The 24,485-nt window shown below is 49.2% G+C and overlaps 1 protein-coding gene across 2 annotated transcripts in view; it reads right to left on the minus strand.

The window, feature by feature from the left end:
* XPO4 (exportin 4) overlaps positions 1 to 24,485 on the minus strand; it is a 495,809-nt gene that overhangs the window by 61,958 nt on the left and 409,366 nt on the right. For both annotated transcript variants that reach the window (XM_085621575.1, XM_085621576.1), the window contains one exon: positions 9,284 to 9,458. In XM_085621575.1, the coding sequence (XP_085477701.1) occupies positions 9,284 to 9,458 (175 nt within the window). The remainder of the gene's footprint in view (positions 1 to 9,283; positions 9,459 to 24,485) is intronic.

Below are 24,485 nucleotides of genomic sequence, written 5' to 3' on the forward strand. Positions count from 1 at the left end.
GTATGGCCCGAGTGGAGCGTTGCGTAGAACGTTTAAAATCATACAAAAAACACTGCTTAGCAGGCATAGGGAGACCGAAGCGCCTTGAAGCATGTTCCAGGAGATCGTGGAAACCACCAATATCTGCAGGTGGCAAATAAGCTATATGCAGAGTAGGAGCCACGTAATCATTCCATTTATCATGGACATCCAGATCCAACTGCAGCTCCCCTTCTTCTAGCTGCTAGTCATCACGGCCCCTGCACCTGAACACGAATTTTAAAAGGTGGTGGAACAGATTTGATTCTTGGAAGTGGAGGCGCAGCCAGCGGCGCAGAAATGACAACAGGGACCTCATGAATAGGTGGTGGTTGCAAAGCAGAGTTAGCCTCGGGAAATCGCTTATCATAGTTATGAGCATCATACGAATGTTGGAGACCAACCAAATGGGAATTTTGATGAAAGGCTCTTGTGCATGATCCTCCTGTTCCTCGTATGGGTAGTGCTCTTGAAAAGCATCCAATTGATGAGCGCTAGGATGCCCTGCATCACAGAAGAAATATTCACCCTCCAAATAAGTAGAAGGATCATCTAGTGCCTCGTCCTCCTCGGAGTCCGGGCACTTGACTCTGAGCAGCGAAGGGCTGTATGCAGGGCCATACGGACCATCATCCCCAGATTCCTGGAAACACAAGAGAAGAGTAGGAGGCAATGGAGATATTTTTTTTAAGTCCTGTAGGAGAGATGGTATTGACTTTGAAAGCACAACGTCCTTTTCTCTCGTCGACGGGCTCATCGACGTGGTGGTTGATGGTAGAACCCTCAGCCGCGACTGGAGAGAGAGAGACTCGCCAATGGTGAGGTGACGAGCTGGACTGTCGATGGTGAAGCTCTCGTCAACGGAGACTGTCTTACAACAGTCGACGATGGGGACACCACCAATTCAGTCTTCGACGACGAAGCTGTGTTGTCATCTTGACCGTCAATGTAGTCAAAGTCTCTAACAAGACAGTCGTCGGAGCATCTGGTTCTGTGGAATTGGGGGCTGTAGGCGGCAATTTCTTCGTCGACGGGTCGGCAAGCGGATTTTTGAAGATGAAGAATCCCTGAAGGGAGTATGAGGTGTTGACGGTTTAGCAGAGCCAGATCTTTGATGAGAGGAAGAGGGACCAGGCTGATCTTTCTAAACCCTCTTTTCTTCAGGCCTCTCCTTATTTTGAGATCTAGATCTTTTAGGATCTCTATGCGAAGAGGAAGACCCTTCTTCCTTTCTTTTCTTGGAGGAGGTATGGAGCTTCTCCTCACCTTCAGAGTCAGAGTCCTTAACAGCCTTTTTCTTTGTAGCCAGAGAAATAACCTACCCTCACGGTCCTTGAGGGTTTTTGTGGAAAAAGTACGACAGTACTTGCATTTTATGGGCAGGATACAGGCAATAAAGGCACTCTTTATGCAGGTCCTCAGAACAGTCAGGACTTTCCACAAGTCTTGCAGGGCCTAAACATCCTTTTCTTTTGACTCAGACATAATGAAGAAAAATAGGTACTCACACTCCTGGACTGTCATTCAGAAGAAGAGATGAAGTGAAGAAATGAACTGCAAGCTTAAAATTCAAAAGGGCAACAGTAGAAACACCTACTGAGAAGAGTTCAGGGAGACTCCCTAACACACAAGTGCGGTAACAAATCTAAGGTATGGTGGGCCCTGCAGGGAATGGAGACTATGGTCTATGCTCTGATTGTTTTAAAACATCCAAACTTCAGCCGATGATAATAGGTTGCTAAAGCCTATTAAATTTCTATGGCAATTCAATGTTAAACTTTTTACTGTTACTGTGAGACTCTCACCATGACGAGGGGGAAGATTCAAGCATGTAAATCTATAAAAGATACAATACTGGAGAAATAGGGAATTAGTACTGTCTTCAGGGACGGACAATATAGACATATAAACAGTCCGGGCCTCCATAACTGATTAAGTCACTCAGGTATCATTAATCTAAATAAGAAATCAGCATAATTGCACAGAAATAATCTTCCTTTACCTCCTGCAAATGCATGTATTGTTTAGCAGTATGATTAGCGCTTTGTGATGTTAAAAGAAAAGTAAGTGCATGAACTACAAGTGTCCAGATTAGCAAAGGATTAGACTAAGAAAATAATATGGGAAGACTCACTGGACATGCTTGCAAGTTCTTTCCAAGAAAAACACAGAAATTCCACTTTTACAGCAGCTTGTGTTCCGAAAAACACCAAACCATTTGAACCCCCTCACAAAAATTGCGAAGAGCGAGGCCTTGTTGCAAGTTAAAATACACCAAATTTCTGGCAGATGCCAAAACTGCAATATTCAGAGAACCCTGTACTGTCAGTGAAGGATACATTCATGACCTACTTACTGAGAAGCGATTACTTAATTAACAGCAGAAAATAAATCAATATGTGACTAATATCAAGAGCTTGAAGGGGAGAAATTTCTTATGTCGATATATGATCTTTACATTTTTCCCCACTTGTACCATGGTGGGAGTTCCATGACAAAAAGAATACAAAAAAATAATCTTTTTTTTTTAGACTATCACCCACTTCTTTACAATGCAAAGGCAACTTCCATAGTGTTCAACTGAGTGACAGCAGTAAATCGATAGTACCAATAATTCTGTCCTGAGTGACTGGCCATTGAAGCGTACATGCAAATATGGAAAATGCTACTTACCAGTATGCATCTGTTCTTGGCATGTAGAGCTGCAGAATGACATACTTGTGCATAGATCACCATCTGGTGTTGGGCTCTGATGTTTGCAGTCTGTTGTTGTCTTGGAAGAAGTCTTTGTAGTCATGAGATAGGTTACTCCCCCCTTGCACGACAGTGCGCATGGGCATCGACTCCATCCTCAAATTATTTTTCGCCATGAAGGGAAATGATGGAGTTTGTAAGAAACAGAAAAGATGTCCATGTGTAATGTATCTAAGTAAGGTAACACTGGAACAGATAGAGGTAATGGGGAGGCGGTGGGCGTATGTTATTCTACAGCTCTACTTGCCAAGAACAGATGCATACTGGTAAGTAGCATTTTCCGTTCGAGGCATATGGGCTGCAGAATACATACTTGTGCATAGACTGTATAGCAGTGCTCTCCCCTAGCGGTGGTCACCTGTTTCTGTTGCAGTGGTCTGAAAAAGTGTTTTAAGAACAGCCTGGCCTACAGAAGCCCGTTTTGCCTGCACGTCTAAACAGTAGTGTTTGGTGAAGGTGTGTGGCATAGACCATGTTGCTGCCTTACAGATGTCATCTAAGGGAATGTTCCCCAAGAATGCCATGGAAGCCCTAATTTGCGAGTTGAGTGTGCTCTAGGGGGAATTGTTAATGTGCATTTTGCTTTTTGGTAGCATATTTGAATACATTTAACTATCCGCCTGGCAATTCCAGCTTTGGAGATGGGGTTTCCTTAATAAGGTGGTGAGAAAGCTACGAACATTTGGTTTGTTTTCCTAAAGGGTTTAGTCCTGTCAATATAATAAAGTATAGCTCTTTTGACATCTAGTGTGTGAAGCGCTCTCTCTGGTACAGAATCTGGTTTTGGGAAGAAAACGGGCAATTCCACAGATTGATTACGATGGAAAGCAGAGATTACTTTGGGAAGGAGTTTTGGATTTGTTCTTGTTATAATATATTTGTAAAAATGGTTCTTGTATAGTTAAAGCCTGGATCTCACTTACTCTTCTGAGAGAGGTGATCGCGACTAGAAATACCACTTTCCATGTGAGGAACTTCAATTGGCATTTGTGTAGAGGTTCAAATGGAGGACCCATGAACCTAGTAAGGACAATGTTTAAATTCCACACTGGAGAGGGTGGGATTGTGGGAGGAATTATCCTTTTAAGTCCTTCCAGGAACGCTTTGATAGCAGGCACCCTAAACAATGACAAATGTGGTCTGTTCTGTAGGTAAGCGGCAAGGGCAGCAAGTTGTAGTTTTATGGATGTATATGCCAGGTTACATCTTTGTAGATGCAGTAAGTAGCAAATAATGTTTTGAATCGAAGCATCTAGTGGGTCAATGTTGTTGTTATTGCAGTAAATGACAAATATTTTCCATTTGGCTGCATAGCAAGCTCTAGTAGTAGGGCGTCTAGCTTCTTTAAGAATGTTCATACAATCCGGTGGAAGGTTGAGGTAATCGAACTCTAGGACTACAGGAGCCAGATTGCCAGGTTCAGTTGAGCTGGATGCCATATCTGTCCATGGTTCTGTATGAGAAGCTTTGAGGAGAGCTGTAGTTTTTGGTGTGGACCTACTGAGAGTTCCAGGAGTGTTGTGAACCATGGTTGTCGGGCCCATGTTGGAGCAACTAGGATCATTTTGAGAGACTGTTTGAGCTTGCGTACTACTGATGGAATGAGCGGGAGTGGCGGAAAAGCGTATGCAAATCTGTCTGACCAATTCATCCATATCACATTGCCCTTGGACAATGGGTGTGGATATCTGGCAGCGAAGGTTGGGCATTTTGCGTTTGCGTGTGTGGCGAACAAATCTATGTCTAGGTGGCCCCACATTTGAAAAAATGGATGAAGAACTTGAGGATGAAGTTCCCATTAGAGTATCTACTGTGTCTGACGACTGAGCAGATCCGGAATCTGATTGTGTACGCCTGGAAGATGTTCTGCTAGAAGGGGTATCCTTTGTGGGATGGCCCATCTCCATATGTTTTGCGCTAGTTGAGATAGTTGCAAAGAATGTGTTCCTCCTTGTTTTTGTATATAATACATTGCTGTCATATTGTGTGTGCGGACAAGGACAGTTTTGTTGATGAGATGTGTCTGGAATGATTTTAATGCTAGAAAGATTGCTAGTAATTCGAGGTGATTGATGTGGAGCACTTTTGTTGAGGGGTACACCTGCCCTGAATTGTATGGTTTAGGAGATGGGCTCCCCAGCCGGTGAGTGATGCGTCCGCTGTTAGCACTATCTGTGGAACTGGGTCTAGGAACGGCCGCCCTTTGGAAAGGTATAGCGTGTTCCACCACTGCAGAGAGCTGTCTACCAACACCAGATCTGAAAGTTGACCTTGAGCCTAGTTCCACGGACGTGCCAAGCATTCTTGTAAGGGCGCATCTGAAGCCTGGCATGAGGTACTATGAAAATGCAAGAGGCCATCATCCCTATGAGCTGCATAAACACTCGAGCTGGTAGTGAGTGTTGGGGCCAAAATTTTGTTATGAGGGTTTGCATAGTGGCAATCCTGACTGGATTGGGGTATGCAAGGACTTTGGAAGAGTCTATTGTGGCCCCTAGATACTGATGTATGTGGGACGGCTGGAGATGTGATTTGGTGAGGTTTATTGTGAACCCCAAGTTGGGAAGCAGATGAATTGTTTGGCAAGTGTGGTGAACACACTGACTGTATAACTTGGCTTTTATTAGCCAGTCTTCCAGGTATGGAAACACATGAATTTGTTGTCTTCACAAGTGGGCGGCTACTACCGCCAGACATTTTGTGAAGACTCTAGGTGCTGTGGTCACTCCGAATGGGAGGACCTTGAATTAATAGTGTTGACCGTCCACTACAAACCTTAGATATTTCCTGTGAGTAGGGTGTATGGGAATATGGAAGTGGCAAGGAAGTCGCCTTGTTGGAGTAGTGGGAGGACCTGTTGAAGAGTGATCATGTGGAAATGATCTGTTTGTATGCAGATTTTGAGGGGTCTGAGGTTCAGTATTGGTCAGAGTACCATCCTTTTTTGGGATGAGAAAGTAAAGGGAGTAAACCCCTGTGCCTTGCTGCTGGAGGGGAACTGGTTCTATTGAGTGTTTTTGAAGAAGTGATAGAACTTCCTGTTTGAGGAGCGTTAGATGTTCCATGGACATTGGACGTTGTTTGGGCGGTATGGTTGGGGGAGTTGCAGTAAGTTCCAGGCAGTAACCATACTGGATAATTTGTCTTACCCACTTGTCTGTAGTGATGGAGTTCCAGACAGGTAGGAACTGTGAAAGTCTTCCTCCGACCGGAGTGGAATGGTCTGGAGGGAGCGGAGGGAAGTCATTGCTTGGTAGTTGGGGAGGTTCAGTTGTTGTTACCTCAACCTCGCCCCTTGTTATCATTTCCTCTGTACCCCCCCTAAAATATCCCTTGTTGGGGGATGTTTGTGTGGGACTCTTGTAAGAGGAGGAAGTAGTATCTGTGCTAATGTTTTTGGATCCGCCCCTATAAAAGGAGCGATGAAAGGAACCTCGTGTTGTCTGAGATTGTAATGCTCCCATAGATTTTGCAGTGTCTGTGGATTTCTTCACTTTCTCTAGAGCAGTGTCCACAGCTGGGCCAAAGAGGTGTTCTTGATCGAGCGGCTGATTTAAGATAGTTGTTTGCACTTCCTGTTTGAAACCAGAAATGCGCAACCATGTAGGTCTGCGAAGTAAGACACTGGTGTTAATAGACCTAGATGCAGTGTCTGCTGCATCGAGGGCACATTTGATGGATGCATTTGTAATTAGCTAGCCCTCTTGGACCAAATCGTTGGCCTTAGCTTTGTATTTGTCAGGTAAATGCTGAATCAGATCTTCAAGCTCATCGTAGTGAGCTCTGTCGTATCTGGCAAGCAATGCTTGTGCATTAGCTATTCTCCAGTGATTGGCTGCTTGGGAGGCAACTCGTTTACCGGATACATCCAGCATTTTAGATTCTTTGTCTGGGGGTGGTGCATCACCAGAGGCTTGGGAATTAGCACGTTTTCTTGCATTGGACACTACCAAAGAATCTAAGGGGAGTTGTCCTTTAATGTATATTGGATCGTTAAGGGCAGGCTTATACTTTTTATCAATCCGAGGATTGAGAATCCTGGTCCTGACAGGGTCTTTAAATATGTCTGGTGCATGTTTAAAGACACCTTTGAGCATGGGCAATGTGTGTATTGTTTTTTGTGACTGAGCAAAAGTGTCCAGTAGGAAGTCTTCATCCATGGGGTCTGAATGTAGCTCACCACCATGATATTGCGTAGCCCTATTAATGAGCTGACTAAATCCTATATTGTCATCTGGGGGGGATGGCTTAGATGGGTATGGATCTGGATCAGGAAGGTCTGAAGGATCTGTGGGATCGTTGTAATCGGCCCATGTATCCTGTGGTGGGGTAGTGTCATCATCATCATCAGGGTCATGTAAGGGATCCTTATCGTGTCCACCCCATCCCTAAATCATCCTCATCCTGTGGTGGTAAGGGCGAGCATGGAGAGTGTATAGGAGAGTTTATAGGAGACAAAGGTTTAGTAGGAAGAATAGGAGAAGAGGGTGTTGGGGTGAAGTTGCAAAGTCTCTTTTCTTCACAGGTACCTCAGGTGTATGTGAGGTATCAGATTTCCGCTTCTTTGTTGGAAGACTGCCAATATGGCCTGTTTTAGGGTCCACATGTTATGTCTTTTGTTTGGGATCGACAGGATCTGGCCGAAACAGTTCTTCCTGCTCGTCTCTTTTTGGTGCCGATTTTTCCGGTTCCGAGCGTGACCTTGATTTGGTCTCTGGAGCCATAGGGGGAGTCTTATACTCCTTTGGCTTCGAAGTCGGCGCTGAGTCGGAACTCTTCTTCGGATCCGAAGATTTTAATTGTCTGGTTCCGAGGCCTTTTGGTGCCGAAGGGTTCGATACCGAGGCCTTTTTGGACATAAAGGGAATAGGATGTACCCCTGATTTCGATACCAAAGGTGTTGTATGGGTACTGATATGCGGCTTGCTCGGTCCCGAGCTGCCGGAAGGCTTTTCCTTTGTCTTCGAAGCCGGGCCCGGAGGCGGGGCTTCTGAAGTTTTCTTTGTCTCGACTAAGGCCTTGAGGCAAAGTTTTGACCGGAGCCTACTGTTTTTCGGGTGGGGCAGGGGCGTTTGTACTCACTTGTTGACCTGGAGTGATGTGGTCATCAGAGTCATCAGCTTCGGAGAAAGAAAATGTCGTCTGGCACCGGTGCCGCCTGTTGCGCCATAACATGTCGTCGAGCCCGGCAATCACAGATGTTCTTTTTGGATCGAAAAGAGGTGCAGGCTTGGCAATCCTTTTCTTCGTGTTCTGGCAAAGACACAAAGGTTGCAAACCTTTTGGTGGTCACTGTGTGGAAATTTAGCTCCACACTGGGGGCATTTTATAAATGGAGTCCTTTCCATTAGCCGTAGGCCCGAATGGTGCAGATAGGCCCAGCGGCCCGCGTCGACGACCGGAATCGACGATTTGGGAGTTAGCGCGTCGAAAGGCACGCGAACTAAACAATACCGTCGAGTGTGATGGGTTGCGCGTCGAAAGAGGTTTGGAACACAGTACCGAACCGGAGCGCAGCAGGTCATATCCGAACCTGATGGCGGAAAAAAAACAATCTGAGGATGGAGTCGATGCCCATGAGCACTGTCGTCCAAGGGAGGAGTCACCTATCTCGGGAGTACAAAGACTTCTTCCAAGACAACAACAGACTGCAAACATCCGAGCCCAACACCAGATGGTGATCTATGCACAAGTATGTATTCTGCGGCTCATATGCCTCGAACATTTTTTTTCCCAAATGTGTTCAGTAGTCTACTGTGGACAGTCAAAATAAGCAGCTGGGCTGCTTTCTAAGCCACAGTCATCATCTTCTATCAGAGCCTTAGTTATGAGACAGAAGCGACAATCCAATGGAGAGGACACTAAAATATATTTTACATAAGCCAGCTAAATGCTCACTCTGTAGTAGTATTGTCCCTGTGTCCTCATATAAGGTTGCACGACACTGTGAACATCCTGAAGCAAAGGAAACAGAAAAAGCATTCCTTAAGTTATGCTTCACTTCAAGAATCAGATGCAACACTTGACATCGGGACCAATCAAGCAAGTATTATTAATGTTTTAGGACTAATGATTAGTCCAAATCTAAATTGCAACTTTTGACAGGAAACAGGACAATTCATTCTAATTAGTAGTAACTTTTTCAAGCACCAGGAACAAAAATGTAGCTGCATCTTCGTATATTTTGTGAACTAGAGGTCTCTGAAACAACCCTTTTCTTTTTAATAAACTTTGATGAAGCAATCTTTTCTTTTGAATATTGTCCAATTAGTGGTGCTAATTAGTACTGATGAAATTAGGATACTTAACAGATCACTCCAACTTACTTCCAAAATTCACAATACAAAGGAATATCGGCAAAGTTCACAACCCATGTAAGTGTTAACAATTTAAACATTGATCTATGGCAACCGAATATTCCACTCGGACGTTAAATATACATGAACGAAGACCTCTCCAGATGAGGCTTAAGTCGGCTGCTAAAATGAAAGAAACAATATTAACTTCTTACCTCTGTCCAGTACTGCTGTTTTGTATCTGTGTCCATGTGAGCAAACCCTCCTAAAACCAGAGCCTTCATTAGTGTTCTCTGTACAGAACTGGATAGGAAGTGAAGAGGTGGACTTCGTCTTGCAAACTGCTTGGCCAAATTCCACCAATTTTCACACTGAATTACTAAATTTGCCCTAGAAAAATACAGGTTTAAATAAAAAAAAAAAATACAGTACTTTGATTTATCATCTGGGCTAATTTAAAAAGTTGAGATCAAGTAAGGAGTTGATTATATCTACCAATGGCAGCACAGTCACTAGCACAAATAGATTTCATAGGAATTATAGGATCTCTTTCTTTAACTCAACATTCTGAATTTAATGGTTTGCATGCATTGGTCTGAGGTTTTTAACCTAAATAGACACTCCAGTCTACCCTAAATAGGCATCTCGTACAGCAAAAATATAATTAACTGGTTGCATATTGCTGGTCACAAGCGGAGCTAAGACAATTCTTAAAACAGATTTTCAATACTTGTACAGTGTAACAAAGATGAAATTATGTTACCAATACTTTTTCTGGGTACAACTTTCTCTAAAAGTGTATTTCAGCATTGTGTATTTAAATATGTGAACATATAGGCATTATGGGAACTTTGGCACCGCTAACGCTTTTCTATAAGTAAACAGTTTCACAATATTTCTTCTATGAACTCTAAAGGATTTCCAGCAGTATGCATGATACACAGATGCATAGGCCTTTCATGTTGTTATGTAGTCCTCGAAAGGTGATTTGGCTTAGTGTAAACCACCCAAATGTATTAAATGTCTGATTGAGTAAAAAGCTTTTCATTAATTTTGCATTAGACTTTCCTATATGCAACAAAGATTTTCAAAATCCCCATAGAAATACAGAAGGACAGTGATTCATCAAAGAGCATAGGACCCAAAGTCTCCCGGCTTGAAGAACTAAGGGATCACAGGTTCTTTCTAACATGCCTCCTGATCAGCTCTACATCTAATGAAACCCACAATGTAGTTGCTGGGGGTTACATAATATGTTGGTTTAAACTGCTCTGCTTATCTGGCATTGATCGCTGAAGAGTCTATGTTTGAATATTCACAATCAGATGAAGATATGCCCAGAAGCTGGGGCAGCTGCCCTACAGATCGTCACCTACGGAACGTTGCGCTAAACTGCAGTCAAAGCAGTTTTCCCATTGTGCATATAGTTGGTGCATTCTTAGCCACTGTGGAGTTGGCGTTTAAGTCTCCAGGAAGATACTATTTTTCAAATCTATAGAAACTGCTCATTACGTTTACTACCCTTTTGGAATTGATGTGTTTTACTCTGCAAAGATATCATCCCAAATGGAAAGTCATAGAGCTGATCTTTGATTCTAATCAGAGCTTCATTTCAAGATAAATTCGGAGCTCTTCTCACTTTCGGTCTGGGCTGAGGCCCAACAGGCGTGTCGTGCTTATGGTTCACTCAAGAGTCTTCAAAATATTGCTACTGAGAACCTCCGGCCCTCCTTTGCACCGCTGCTGCTTTTGTTACAGGGGGTAGATATTTCAGCACTGCTGCAAAACCGGCCCCCACCATTACGACCCACAGTGAAAACGCTTGGGTCAGATTTCAGACAGGATCATTCCTGGAGAATGAGAACAAATCTCTGAGACCTGGCAGAAATCAGTCCTGACATCGGACAAAGGCTGGGATCCACGCATAGTGTAGCAGTGATATCCAAGAGGAAATTATGATCTTAAAAACCACAAAATCTGTGGCTGCAGGTTAGGTTTTGCAAATATATATATGGACCCTTTTCAGAGGTGCAGCACAATAAAGATATCTTCTGCGTACAAGAGAATACAGAAGGATCCAGGATAGGTCTAGATTTTGAAAGCTCAATGGCTCAGTAACAAAGAGCTCCAGTAGAGCTGTGGAAAGGAAGGAGGTAGCATTTCTTATCCACGGACTGGGAATTCACTTCAGGTGGAGGCAGCAGTGGGCAGGCAGAAGTAGTCAGGACCAAAGAATATCTGGTGTCCTGATCTTCTGCAGGACCTTTGAAATCAGGAAATTTGGGGCATGAGGAAACACATAGAAATGTCCCTGTTCCGTCCAATATAAAGTAATTCCCAGAAAATTCTGTTATTATAAGCTGCAGATGGGGCAGGAATAATGGGGAACCCATCAAGAGTTTGGGAGACTCTCTCAACCATTCCAAGACTGGAACCATGAAAAGATAGATTGGGATGATGCTCAACTGTGGATTTTGAGCCTATCCCAGTCCACTGCCAGACTAAGTTGCAAGGATCGCATAGAGAGCTTGACGCAAGGGGCCATCCCTCAGCAGGACATATGCAGAGAACCACCTGGACCTAACTGGCTGCCAAGGTCTCGTCATTAAATAAACTGGTTTGGCTTTTGGGAAGGACTTTGGAAAGCTTCAGTCCAAAGTTTCCCATATGAACAGATTCTTTTGGGAAAGGATCAAAACATGCTTGTATAGGGTCTCACTGGAGATAGGGCTAACACATACTGTGCAACCTTCCTAAAAGCTGTTTAAATTAAAAAGTCGCCCATTTATGGGTGACCATGGATCTCCTGCTCATGCAGTAAGGCTGCCACCAAAGCATGCACCTCTAGCACCAAATGCTAACCAATTTGTGACCAATTATCAGTGCCTTCTATTGACCGTGTTAATCTCATGGACGAGGGGTACTATCAGTATTCCTTCCAGAAAGGAGTGTGAAATTAGGCATACTGAAGATCCACTGCGCACATCCAGTAATTGCTCTCCACATCTACCAATACCTAGGAATTTCTACAGTTGAGGGAACTGGGTTAGATCTTAAGGGGCCCACTCCCTTTGTCATTACAAATATTACAGAGTGGCATAATTCGTCCATTTCTGAGGGAAAAACCACCTTGAATGGTCCTAAAGAGAGAGGTCTCTCTCTCTCGACTTTCTGAAGGAGGTTCTAAGATGTCAATGGGTAGCCTGGAAGCTGGCTACAGCACAACCCATAGGTGGCTCTTCACCAGTGAGAGGACTCACACCAGCATGGAATAAGCACCCTAAGACGGTCCAGAGGAGGGTGGGTAGTTCAAGGGCAAGTCAGTTAAGGCCAAGGATATGGACATGTTTTGCTCCTGGACTGACACCCCTTGATCTGCTTATGTTCTGAGAAACTGTTTAAAGGAATCATTATCCTTGGAAGAAATCCTGAGTTGGAAGTATGTACACGTACCAGCTGAGCAGTACCTTGTGATTTGTCAGACTATCAGTTTTGTACTGATGGAGAAAATGGTCCATCTTGGGAATGAACAAGTTCTTTCTATTGAAAAGAAGACTGGGACCTTTGATTGGGACTTCAGCCACAACTGTCGCTGCATGGCAAGATCGGTGTCTATGGTCTTGGAAGCCATGTTAATCATGTCCTTGGCAATTAGCAGGCTGTTCCGCAGTGCTCTTTCCAAGGTCCGTGATAGAAATGACCTGCTGCAAGGAGTGGACACAACCTCTTTGCATCTGTGGGAGGAAGAAGTTTTGCTTACTGTGAAGCTGGTATCTCCACCATCACATAATGAGTCCAGGGATTTTGGGACGCAAAGACTGACCTTTGGGAGCCCTGTACTGGCCAGGGTTTGTCTTGCTGCAGTGGCAATTGTGGCCACCAAACCTAAGTGCTCTTATTCGCTGTGATGACACATCTTTCACAGTTGACATGCCTTTACTTTTTCGGATTATAACAGTATGGAAGTTGGGCAGGTACCTGAAGCATTGCCAATTGGGCCAGGGCAACCTGAAAAAGTACAAAACTGAGTCAAAAAGAAAATAGATTGAGGCTCCCTTCACCAACTACAATCAGTTGAATTGATTTTTCTTCAGTTTGAGTTGGTTTCCAGATAGAAGGTAGGCCATATCAGTGTTCTATAAGTGGACCAACTAATAAAGTGTGAAGTTAGAGCCACTTACAGGGAGCAAAATACAATTAACAAATACTTAGTATCACTGTATAAACAGTGAACAATAAAGGATCCACCCAGCCGTTAGAAGACACCTCACAGGAGCAATAGAGACCACAGATACAATAGTTCCTGTGTTCTGAGCTTTCCATAATTGGCGCTGGCACTGCACTCTACTTTGGCCTACTAATAAGGGTACAACTGCTTTGTGGGTGCCTTCTTGTACCCTTAATACTGGGGATTAGGGAGAAATCCTGTCAATTTAACTTGGGTGAACAAGGAGCGCTAAAAGGTGTGCGTCCTTGACTTTATAAGCACTAAATAAAATGGCTAAATAACTTCATCAGAAGACTGTAACCTTCAATTTTTCATCCCTTATAAATACTAAAAACTATGACGTGTTAGGACCTTGTAAGCAAAAGACGGATTATAGAAAGCACCCTTGTATGCTGTTGTGACCTCGAAGGGTAGTATTTTGAATTGGTAGAGTTGTCCACTTACACAAAGATTAGGCAGCGGAGATGCGTCGGATGTATGAGGATGAGAAAGTATGCATCCTTCAGGTTGAGGATTGCCTTATGATCCACTGTGTCGAATAGAGGACTAATGTCTTGCAGAGTGGTGATTTTGAAGCAGTCCGACAGGATCCATCGGTTGAGAGGTGTGAAATTAAGGATAGGCTGTAAAGCTCTATCCTTTCTTGGGGATGAAGCACAAAGACTACACTGGATTGCTCTGCTGGTGAAGAGGCACCGATTCGATGGCACCATTAGCAAGGAGCGCTTAAACATCCTTCTGCATTAATCTAAGGTGGTATGGAATTGTTGCATGGCAAACAGTAGTGTATTTGGTGGCAGGGTGTAGAACTATAGGCAGGACCCCTGCTGTACCACTGAGAGAACTCATTTGTTAGGAGGTTATTTCCTCCCATTGTGGAAGGAAAAACCTTAATCTTCCTCCGACAGGTGTGGTGCGATTAGAAAGAATGATGAATCACCTTTTCAAGCTAGAAGCACCTTTGCCAAAGCCGTCTCTTCCATTGCCATGGAATCTACCACTAGTGAAGGATCTGGGTCCCAGAATGTAATGAAAGGACTATTGTTGTTTCCACCCAGCTTTGGGTAGTATTAGCTGACTTGGAACCTCCTCTTGCTAGCTGCTTATCAAAGGTAGACTAGGCATTTTGGTCTGCGGGGCACCCATGGTTTTTGCAGTCTAGTGTCCTTTTTAATCTTCTCAAACATGAGGTCGGACCTGTGGTCTGAACATAGGCTTGCCATCAAAAGAGATGATGATGGGGGGCGTGGCTTGCTGCCAAGCAAGATGGCCGCAGCTTAAGCGAGCTCCGAGGGTGAGGCCGACTCCCCACGCATCCGCCTATTTATCTGTGACTCTCTTCAGTCCTAAGTCCTAAGTCGAGAAACGGGGAGCGGAGGCGAAGCGACCTCGCCTGCTCCCGGTCCTGAATCCCTCCGTGGCTTGAAACGCAATTGGCGAGCTCCGGAAGGTTACGGCCTACCAGACCGGGACCTCGGGCTGGTAGAGTGTCCCAGGTGCGGCGCAGACGATCCGGACCGCTCTGTGCAGGCTGCTGGCTCGGGGCGGACCAGGCGCTGTCGCGCGCTGCTCGCGCCCTGATCGGCTTTCCCCCAGCACACGGAGCATCGGTGGACCCGGGGAGGACGAGATCTAGGCAGCGGTGGGGCGGACGGCCCCGTAGTCACTTTCCGACCGGGCTGAAGGACCCGCCTGGCGGGTGGGGCCGGAGACGTGCTCTGAGGTGCCACGGTCCCCGGCGCTGCTGCTGACCCTGAGAATTGGCTGATGGTGCTGCCGGCGATCGTTGATGGATCTACGTGAAGTGGCCCCCCTTCTGTTGAGCCGGGGGGGGATGGGCTGCTGACTGAGGATCCGCCTGGTGTTGGGCCCTGAGCTGCTGGGGGAGTTGGCCCTGGACTACCAAGTTACACCCGAGGGTGTGCCCCGTGGTGGTGATCGGCTCCGCTGCTGGCCTGGTGATATTGGCGCCCGGACGGGGCCCCCCGCTGCGACAGCTGACTGGTGGTGGACAGAGCGTAAGTCTGGCGACGCGGCCCGACGCGGCCATGAGCGGGAAGGGGGCCCGGGCAGGCCAGCAGAGCAAGCTGGACAAGTTCGCCTACAGCAAGGACCCCTCCTCGCTGCAAGACCGCGCGGGACGCACTGAGCGGACGGCGACGGAGCCGGAGACGCCGAAAGTGACACTGGAGGACATCATGGCTGCTCTGACGCAAGTGCAGTCCACTGTGGGCTCAATCTCGTCGGATGTGTCCCTTCTCCGTGCGGACTTTCAAAAAATGTCAGCCAGGGTCACAGATGTAGAGCAAGTGACGGCCACCCTAACGAAAGACTCCAGCTATCTCCTGCAGAAGGTATCGCAGCCGGAAGCGGAGAACAAACGTATGGCGGCCAGGTTGGACGACCAAGAAGGGCGTTCGACGTAATAATGTGCGCATAACTGGGATTCCCGAAAGTGAGGGGCACCCTGCCATGGACCTATACGTGGAGGAGCTGGTAAAGTCCAAACTACAGCCCAGGGGTCTCTCGGCCTTTTTTTCGATGGAGCGCGCCCATAGGGTACCCGGTGGCCGGCCGAAGGTGGGTGCGCCTCCGAGACCGGTGCTGGCTCGCCTGTTTAACTTTCGCGACCGAGACGCCATTCTCCAGGCGGTGCGGGTGGCGCCGCCCATCCGTCTCCAGAACTCCACAGTGTCTTTCTTCCCGGATTACACGGCGGCGGTGGCGGCGCAGCGGAGGAGCTTCCTGTAAGTCAAAAAGCAGCTTTGTGCACGTGAGCTCCCCTATGCCATGCTTTTTCCGGCGCGGCTCCGAGTGGTGGCGGATGGGACTACGAGATTCTTTGACACACCGGAGGAGGTGCATGACTGGCTGGAGGGATGGCAGCGCGTCAAGGGTAACGGACGTTCGGACTGGCAAAGAGGACAGTCTGGGGGCTCTGAGGATCCTGATGGTCGACAGCGGCGAACGGGTGAGATGGAGGAGGGATCTGCCGGATGAGGTCCTGGCTAAGGCCTTCCCCAGCCTACCAAACTAACGCACTCAGAGACCCACCGGCGCTGGAGTGGCCTATCTCACGTTGTTTGACTGTATAACCTATGGGACCTTGGGACAGGGGAGGTACTGGTCATCCTCGGACCTCCCGCTCCTTTACACGCAAGTACTGTTCGGGGTTATGGGGTTCGAGCACTCTGCTGAGTTGGGGTGGTGGGCAGTTCCAGGTCCGTATGGCAGGGAGGCAGGGAGGGGGGGGGGGGGGGGGGTGGAGGTTGGGGATTGTTGTCCTGTTTTCCTTATAAGTTTTGGTTTTTGGTGGCGATGACACTTGAGACACGCAATGCACGTTTTCACTGTAATGCACATGCCCCACAGCAGTACATCCGCGAGGCTCACGGCTTCTCGCCCCAACCACCGTAATGTCCGGGGTGGAGTGCGACACGCAGTCTGAGACCAATCTGACCCCAGTACGGCCTCTCTCAATGCTCACGTGGAATGTGCGGGGCTTAGGCGACAAAATCAAGCGGGGCCTGGTATTGCATGGTATTAAGAGGTGCGCCCCGACGGTGGTCCTGCTCCAGGAAACCCACCTGGTTGGCACCGCTAGCAAAGCACTAGAGAGATGGGGGTACAAGATGGTGGCACATTCTGAGTTTACTTCCGGATCGCGGGGGGTGGGCATACTGGTGCGCCGACAGTCCCATCTAATTGTGCACAGCGTTCACACGGAGGGGTCGGGGCGATTTGCAGCGATCCATACCCAATGGGAGGGGCGCCCCCTTAACATTGTGTCTGTTTATATTCCACCTGCACTGCAGGCTGTGGCGTTCCCGGCGCTTAGTGGCTTCCTGCTGGCACTACCGGAGGGGGAGGTGATACTAGGTGGTGACTTTAATACGGTTATGAACGACCTCAATGATCGCTGTCCCCCCACGGCCAAGGGGCGGAGGCGTATCGCGCCTTGAGAGCTTTGTGGAGGCGATCGGGCTGACGGATTTGCGGCGGTTGCATCACCCGACGGCACAGCAATTCACGTACCATTCTGGGGTGCACAATAGTTTGACTCGTATAGACTATTTCCTGGGATCGACTGGTTGTGTTCAAAACATTGACAGTGTAGAAATCAGACCGCGAGGCATATCAGATCATTCCCCGATACTCCTACACTACACAACTTACCACTTGATGCGTCGTCGCATTTATCCGTTGCATCCCGGTTACCTACGGCTCCCCGAGATTACTAAGTCCATAAAGAAGGCGACGAGCCTTTATTTTCAAGAAAATACCGCCTCGATGGCTTCCCCTACTGTCCTTTGGGAGGCGTACAAAACGGTGGTTCGAGGGTAGGCTATGGCTTCCATCGCGGAGCACAAACGCGGGCAGCAGTCCGAGCTGGAGTCGCTGGAGCGTGAGCTTCATGCGGCGGAGGCTCGCCAAGCCCGGGACCCGTCCCCCGCGGCCTCCCATGACCTGCAACTGGCGCAGATTAAGTACAGAGAGCACCTCGCGGAGCGCACCAGACAACGCTTGGAGGCCTCGCGGCATACAGTTTATGACGTGGGGGATAAACGGGGAGGTTGCTGGCGTGGCTTGACCGCCGCGACAGTGGCGCCCGGTGGATTGCGCAGCTTGGTACTGCTGAGGGCCGGACGACGTCCGACCCACGCGCCATAGTGCGTGCCCTAGCGGAGCATTATCGGGGGGGTTTATACCTCTGCTTCCTCCATGACGATGGAGGAGGCATTAACATACATCAAAGACCTTCAGATGCCCACACTCTCCCCGGTGGCTCGGGAGGCCTTGGAGGCTGAGCCCACGGTGGAGGAACTCCAGGCGGCTATTGGCGCGTTGCAGCCCGGTAAGGCTTTGGGGCCCAACGGCATACCGATTGAGCTATACCAAAGGCTGTCCGAGACGTTGGCCCCACACTTACTAAATATGTTTACTCACAGCCTGCGCGCGGGCGATCTTCCGTTAGATCAGCGCACGGCCACCATTGTGGTGATTCCAAAACCAGGTAAACCCGCTGCTCAATGTACCTCTTACCGTCCCATATCACTAATCAATGTAGAGGCCAATATCCTTGCTAAGCTATTGGCTATCAGGCTGACGCCACATCTGTCTGAAATTGTGCACCCAGATCAGTCCGGCTTTATGCCCGGCAGAAGTACATCCCACAATCTAAGACGCCTACACGGGGTACTGGCCCGGGCGGGACGCGTGCGGGAGCCGGCGGTGCTTCTCTCTCTGGATGCGCGTATGGCGTTCAACATGGTTGAGTGGCCCTTTCTTTTTGCGGTATTATCACATCTGGGCTTCGGGCCCAAAATTGTGCCTGGGTCAGACTCCTATATACTAACCCACTAGCTCATGTCACGGCCAATGGGCATATGTCGGAGGACTTCCCCCTGACGCGAGGGACACGGCAGGGCTGCCCCCTGTTGCCACTGCTCTTCGCCCTGGTGCTTGAGCCGCTCGCGGCGTGGATACGCTGGGAGCCCATGATACGGGGCCTCCGGTGGTCGGATGGCTGGGAGGACCGCGTCTCCCTATACGCGGATGACGTGCTATTGTATCTGTCCTCCCCTAGCTGCTCTATATTGGCGTTACTCAATATCTGCGAGATTTTCGGCCGGGCGTCCGGATATACGATAAACTGGTCTAAATCGGTCCTATTTGTGTTGCATGGCCATCCCCCACGCTTGCCGACGGGTTATCCGCTCCAGGTGGCGGACGGCTCGTTTAAATATCTCGGGGTGCATATTACGTTGGATCCGGCGGAGTTTTTTCGGCGCAATTTAAGCCCTCCGATGGACCGCCTCAAGCGAGATGTGCTTCACTGGGGAGCGCTGCCGCTGACTCTGCTGGGGAGAGTGGCGCTCTTCAAAATGATGGCTCTGCCACGTTTCCTATACGTACTAGAAAACACGCCGTATCCGGTGCCTCCGGCCTACTTCCGCGCGATAGCAACGCAAGTCTCCAGCCTGTTGTGGGCTAACAAGCCGGCACGCATTGCGCAATCCAAACTAGTTCGCGGGTGGTATGACGGGGGAATTGCGCTCCCGGATATCCAGCTCTATTATTGGGCAGCGCAGCTGAAGGTTATTAACCAATGGCTCCATGCGCCGCAGTCCGATCCGGCATTTAAGGCGGACAGAGACATACTGGGTGAGAGGGGTATGCTGTCCTCTTTATATGATGGACGATTGGCCCCATAGTTGATCGGCCCTTTGCGACAGACGGTGTCTATCTGGCACGCAGCACAGGCTAAACTCGGGTGGCGGGGGGTCCTGACTCAACTCACACCTCTTTGGGATGCTAAGCAATTGGGGCGGTTGAGGGGCGGTTGAGGGGCAGTAAAGGATTCGATGCCTGGGACTCCATCGGCATTTCGGTAATAGGTGACATGTGGCACAAGGGGGCAATCGTCCAGTTCACGCAACTGCAACAGCAATATGAGCTTGCTCCTTCGGAGTGGTTCAGATACACTCAGATTAAACACGCCCTGATGACGCACCTAACACCCGGACAGGAGGTTCCGGAGTCATCCCCGTTGGAAGATAGGTTGCTGACGGAATACATGCCCCAGAAGGCTACGTCCCTCACATACCACAAGCTTATTAATAACCTGACGGACCCCATGGGGCCCCTGCGGGAGCGGTGGGCAGAGGAGGTCGGTGAATTTGATGACCCGGAATGGCGTGAGGCGCTGGCCTCGCCGCGAGAGGCGGGTATCCCTTCAAGGCTGCGACTGGTGCAGCTTCGGATCCTACACCGCTCGTACTACACCAGACAGTTATTGCACAAGATGGGTAGAGCAATGCACCCCTTCTGCTTGCGTGGTTGTGGGGAGGTGGGGACCTTTTACCACACTATTTGGGACTGCCCGGTCATCCAAGACTTCTGGAGACGAGTGATGAGGACGATGTCGTAAGTGTGCGGAGTGTCGTTGGTGCCTGAACCCCGGCGATGTTTGCTAAATGTGTGGGAGCCCAATGATCTCAATCGGCAGGCGCAGAGCTGGGTGACATTGGGGATAATAACGACTAAAAGGAACATAGCCCAAAAGTGGGGGGCGGAGAGGGGACCAACACTGACCGCATGGGGAAGGGACATGGATGCAGCAATGTTTGCGGAACGCTCAGTGTTTATCAGGCGGGGGTGCCCCCGCAAGTGGGACAAGGTTTGGGGGGCTTGGAACAAATTCAGAGGAGAAATATGTAACCCTCCACCACTGTCACAAGATGAATCCTCGGACTCGGACTAATGGGGTGGTTCCAGGGGTAGAGGGGTCGGAGATTACTACCGGCTGTGTGGCAATGTGCTGGTCTGGGGTCTGCTTATGTATTTCCAAGTGGTGTATGCTGTTAGCAGATATGATGGGCAACATGAAGTTTCAAGTGTCTTGTTGGTTTGCTTACAAGAAAATTAATAAAAAAAAAAAAAAAATAAATAAAAAAAAAAGAGATGATGATCAGAACCTGCTGAACTTCTGGCCTAAAGCCAAAAACAGGTGTGATATCTCAGCACAATGCTGGTATTTACTTCCCTACACACAGCATCTGCAAAGTTGAGGGGACACCAAATATTCGCTTCAAAATTAACTTGCCCACCGCAGCCATTGCTTGTCCCTTCTAAATATATACGTTAGGGAGGTGCTTTACCAATACCTCAATTTTCTTCAAGGGGGAGCCATCGTACCTGGAGAGCAGTCAAATTGAATTCTATGGCAGGATCGGGTGCTTCGGATTATGCCTTTTTCCTTCGCTTTATTCTCTACAGCAGCAACTCAACAAAACATCAAACTACATTTCCCATGAACACTTGGGAAAAACAAAAGTCTTAACAGGAGTCCTTCCTCTCTGTCCGCACTCCGACCGGCCACCATAGTCCATCTACACTGTTTCCTCTTCTTTCGCTGCTCAGCAGCAAGTTAAGTCGTTTTTGCTTATCTCTCCTGTGTTTTGGGGGTTTTATGGGGTGTTTCTACTGTTGTTGATAGCGCTTGTGATCTCTTTATTTTGGCAGATTCCCTGGTAATCGCGGGAGGCTCAGAGCGTACCTAACGCGATTTTCGCTCAGAAACTGCTGCGGTGTCGCCCTCCCGCCGCTAGGGGGCAGACGTTCCTCCCTGTGAGCAGCGTGAGTTTCAAAACTCGGATCACAAAGTTTTCCGACGACTGCTGCCCTCAGGGAGTTGCCTGCCTCTTGCCACCCGGTGTGACAACCTTAAGGGTCGGTTTTACTGTATTTTGAGCCCTAAACGCCCTCTGGGGGTCTGTACTCAGTGTTGTGCCTGACACCCTGAGGGGTCGTAATTTGCACCAAGTGCTGTGGGACATGGTCCCGGGTGGCTTTACTGTGACAGGTAAGGGCTGGTGTGTCCCCAGGGCTCTGGCCGTCTATTGTGCGCCTTTGGCCACCTACATTCGCCTGGGCTCCCTCCCAGCTCCAAATTCCAGTGCCTTTCAGGCCTTTTCATTTGTGCTTCTGCACACGCGCTGCCTGAAGCTGCCGAGACCCTGCAGAGCCTAATGTACCTCAGCATGCAGGGAGAGCATGAGCAGTACCAGTAGGAGGATCCCCTAAACTACCTCCCCTGGGATGATTATCAGGCAGTAGATGATTCTATATATAAGGCTGTAGATCAGGCCATGGGGCCCCTTGAGCAGCGTGTGTCGGCGCGCTTGGACGAAGCTTACGCGTAGTTAGTGGCTCTTATCGCTACGCCTGCCCCCACCCCTGTCCCCCTCCCTCTTCCCAGCCTAGCAAAAAACCCTGCACAGAGGGTGTTGACACAGAGGCGTTTGCACGCTTGAAGAGCGCCTTTTTGGCACAGGAGGCCCCTCAACCTGCCCAGTTGCCCCCTGCTGAGGGTATTCCACCAATACCGCAGACCGCCTCGCCTGATGCCCTTGACGAAGGGGACTCTCCCGATACTGATGAGGAGACGTGTTCCTCTAGGTCTTGGCTCCCAGCCCCGGGCCCGTCCCGGCGGGGTCTTCAGACATGTTGGACCCGACTATATTCTCCATTGCAGGTCTTCGGACTGGGTCCCTGGGGACAAGGTGGCCCACTACGTGGCGAGTCGCCTGCATAAGCCCATGGATAAAGACGCTCGCAGCCGCCTCCGGGCAGAGTGTCCTCGCACCAGCTTAGAAGGGAAGGTGGTGCTGACCCTTATGATTGACCAGAAGATGGCGACGTTTTTGGCAACGTTTATTAGGGACCCCAAGAAGGGTATCGACCGTTCTTGGCGCACCTGTCAAGACAAACTGCTGAAGGCAGTAGGTCTTGTCACCAAGATATTAGACATGGCTGAGGAGGCCAAGTTGACAGGGGCCCTAATCTCCCCGGAGGTTCTCTCCAATAGGGCGCAGCGTGCGATCGTGTTCATTGGGAACGTGAACTGCGCGCTCTCCACAGAGAGACAGAGCTCACTCCTTATTAAGATAGACCCCAAGTTGGGTGACCTCGCCTCTTCTGAGGCAGGTGCTGTGGCCCAGGGGTGCCTGTTAGGGGACCCCTTCGTCAAGGAATTGGGGAAGTTTGTTGCTACTTTCACATCCCTCGACAGGGCTCCTTCCAACATTCGGAAAGTGTTTACCCCACGGGTTTTCGAGAGGGCCGGACGTAGCAGGGGCTGCTCGTTAGGCCGCTTCAACAGCTCCGATCAGGGGCAAGGCTCCGGTCGCGGGCAGTTCCAGGACAACGCCCGCTTCACTAACTTCTATCCGACACAAAGGCAGAAGTTCCGTGGTCGTGGAAGCCACAGAGGCCAGCAGCAAAGTGCTGGAAGAGTGTGCTGCCATCAGCGAGCTTGCAGGTGGGGAGGGGGGGGTGGGTTTGGCGCAGTTCTTCCTGGCATGGGTGTCCCTCACAAGCGATGCTTGGGTGCTGCAGACGGTACAGGGCTTCTAGTTGGAGTTTCATGGCCACGTCAGCTATATCGCCCCTGCCCCATTACTTTCTCGCAGCGCGATCAATCTAAAGGACTTCGAGTGGCTGGTGTACTGCCATTTCAAAATGGAAGGCATCCACCTCCTCCGCGACGTTTTGCGTCCTCTAGATTGGATGGTCAGGCTCGACCTGAAGGATGCATGCCTGACAGTGCCTATTTTTCCCCCTCATCGGCGTTTTCTGCAGTTCAGGTGGGAAGTCAGGTGTAAGAGTTCACCACACTCCCTTTCAGTCTATCCTCCGCTCCGTGGTGCTTCACGAAGGTCCTCTGGGCGGTGGTGGAGTTCCTTTGGGCACGGGGTGTGCGGATGATCGTCTACTTGGACGACATGTTTCTAGGCCAGTGTCCCAAACGGCTGTCTACCCAGTTGCAGACCGTTGTCAACCTCCTTCAGGGTTTGGGGTTCGTTATCAACGAGAAAAAGTTCCTGCTGGTTCCCATCCAGTGCGCAACGTTTTTAGGTTTCAATATCGACTCCGTGTCCTCCACTCTGAGTCTTCCCGCCAGGAAGATGGCAAAGATCAGGCACGTGCTATGTCAGACTTTGGCGAAACAGCAGATCTCGTTACGCTAGTTGGCGCGGTTGGTCGGTCTTCTCGCTTCGTCGATTCAGGCCATTTTCCCCGGGCCCTTGCACTATTGGGCCATGCAGCGCCTGAAGGCGTTACACCTCAGACAGGGCCTGACGTATTCGCAGCTGATTCCGCTGTCGGACGAAGTGAGGGACGAGATGCGATGGTGGCTCACACACAGAGGCCTGGAACGGCCGTGCGATATTCGGTTCGGCCCCAGGTATCGTTATAGTGTCGGATGCCAGTCGCTCTGGGTGGGGGTCCAGGTGCGGAGAGTTTTCCATAGGCGGAGCCTGGTCCGCTCACGAGCAGTCGCTGCACATCAACTGCTTGGAGTTGCTAGCCGGTTCATTTGCAGTTCGGTGCTGGACAAAGGACAGAGTGCAGTCATGTGTCCTCCTCAGGATGGACAATGTCTCAGCGGTCCGGTACATCAACCACCTGGGGTGCACCAGGTCCAAGATGCTGGCGAATCTAGTCAAGGATTTTTGGCACTTCTGCCTGGACAACCGGATTTCGGTAACAGTGGAATATCTGCCGGGGCGGGAGAACGAGGTGGCCGATTGGCACTCCCGTCACCTGCTGAATGCCAGCTTTTGGAAGCTGGATCCTCAAGTTTTTTACATACTCGGAGTGGGGCCCCTTCTCGGTAGATCGGT

This window comes from Triturus cristatus, chromosome 8 (genome assembly GCF_964204655.1).
Source record: "Triturus cristatus chromosome 8, aTriCri1.1, whole genome shotgun sequence".
In the NCBI taxonomy this organism is placed as follows: domain Eukaryota; kingdom Metazoa; phylum Chordata; class Amphibia; order Caudata; family Salamandridae; genus Triturus; species Triturus cristatus.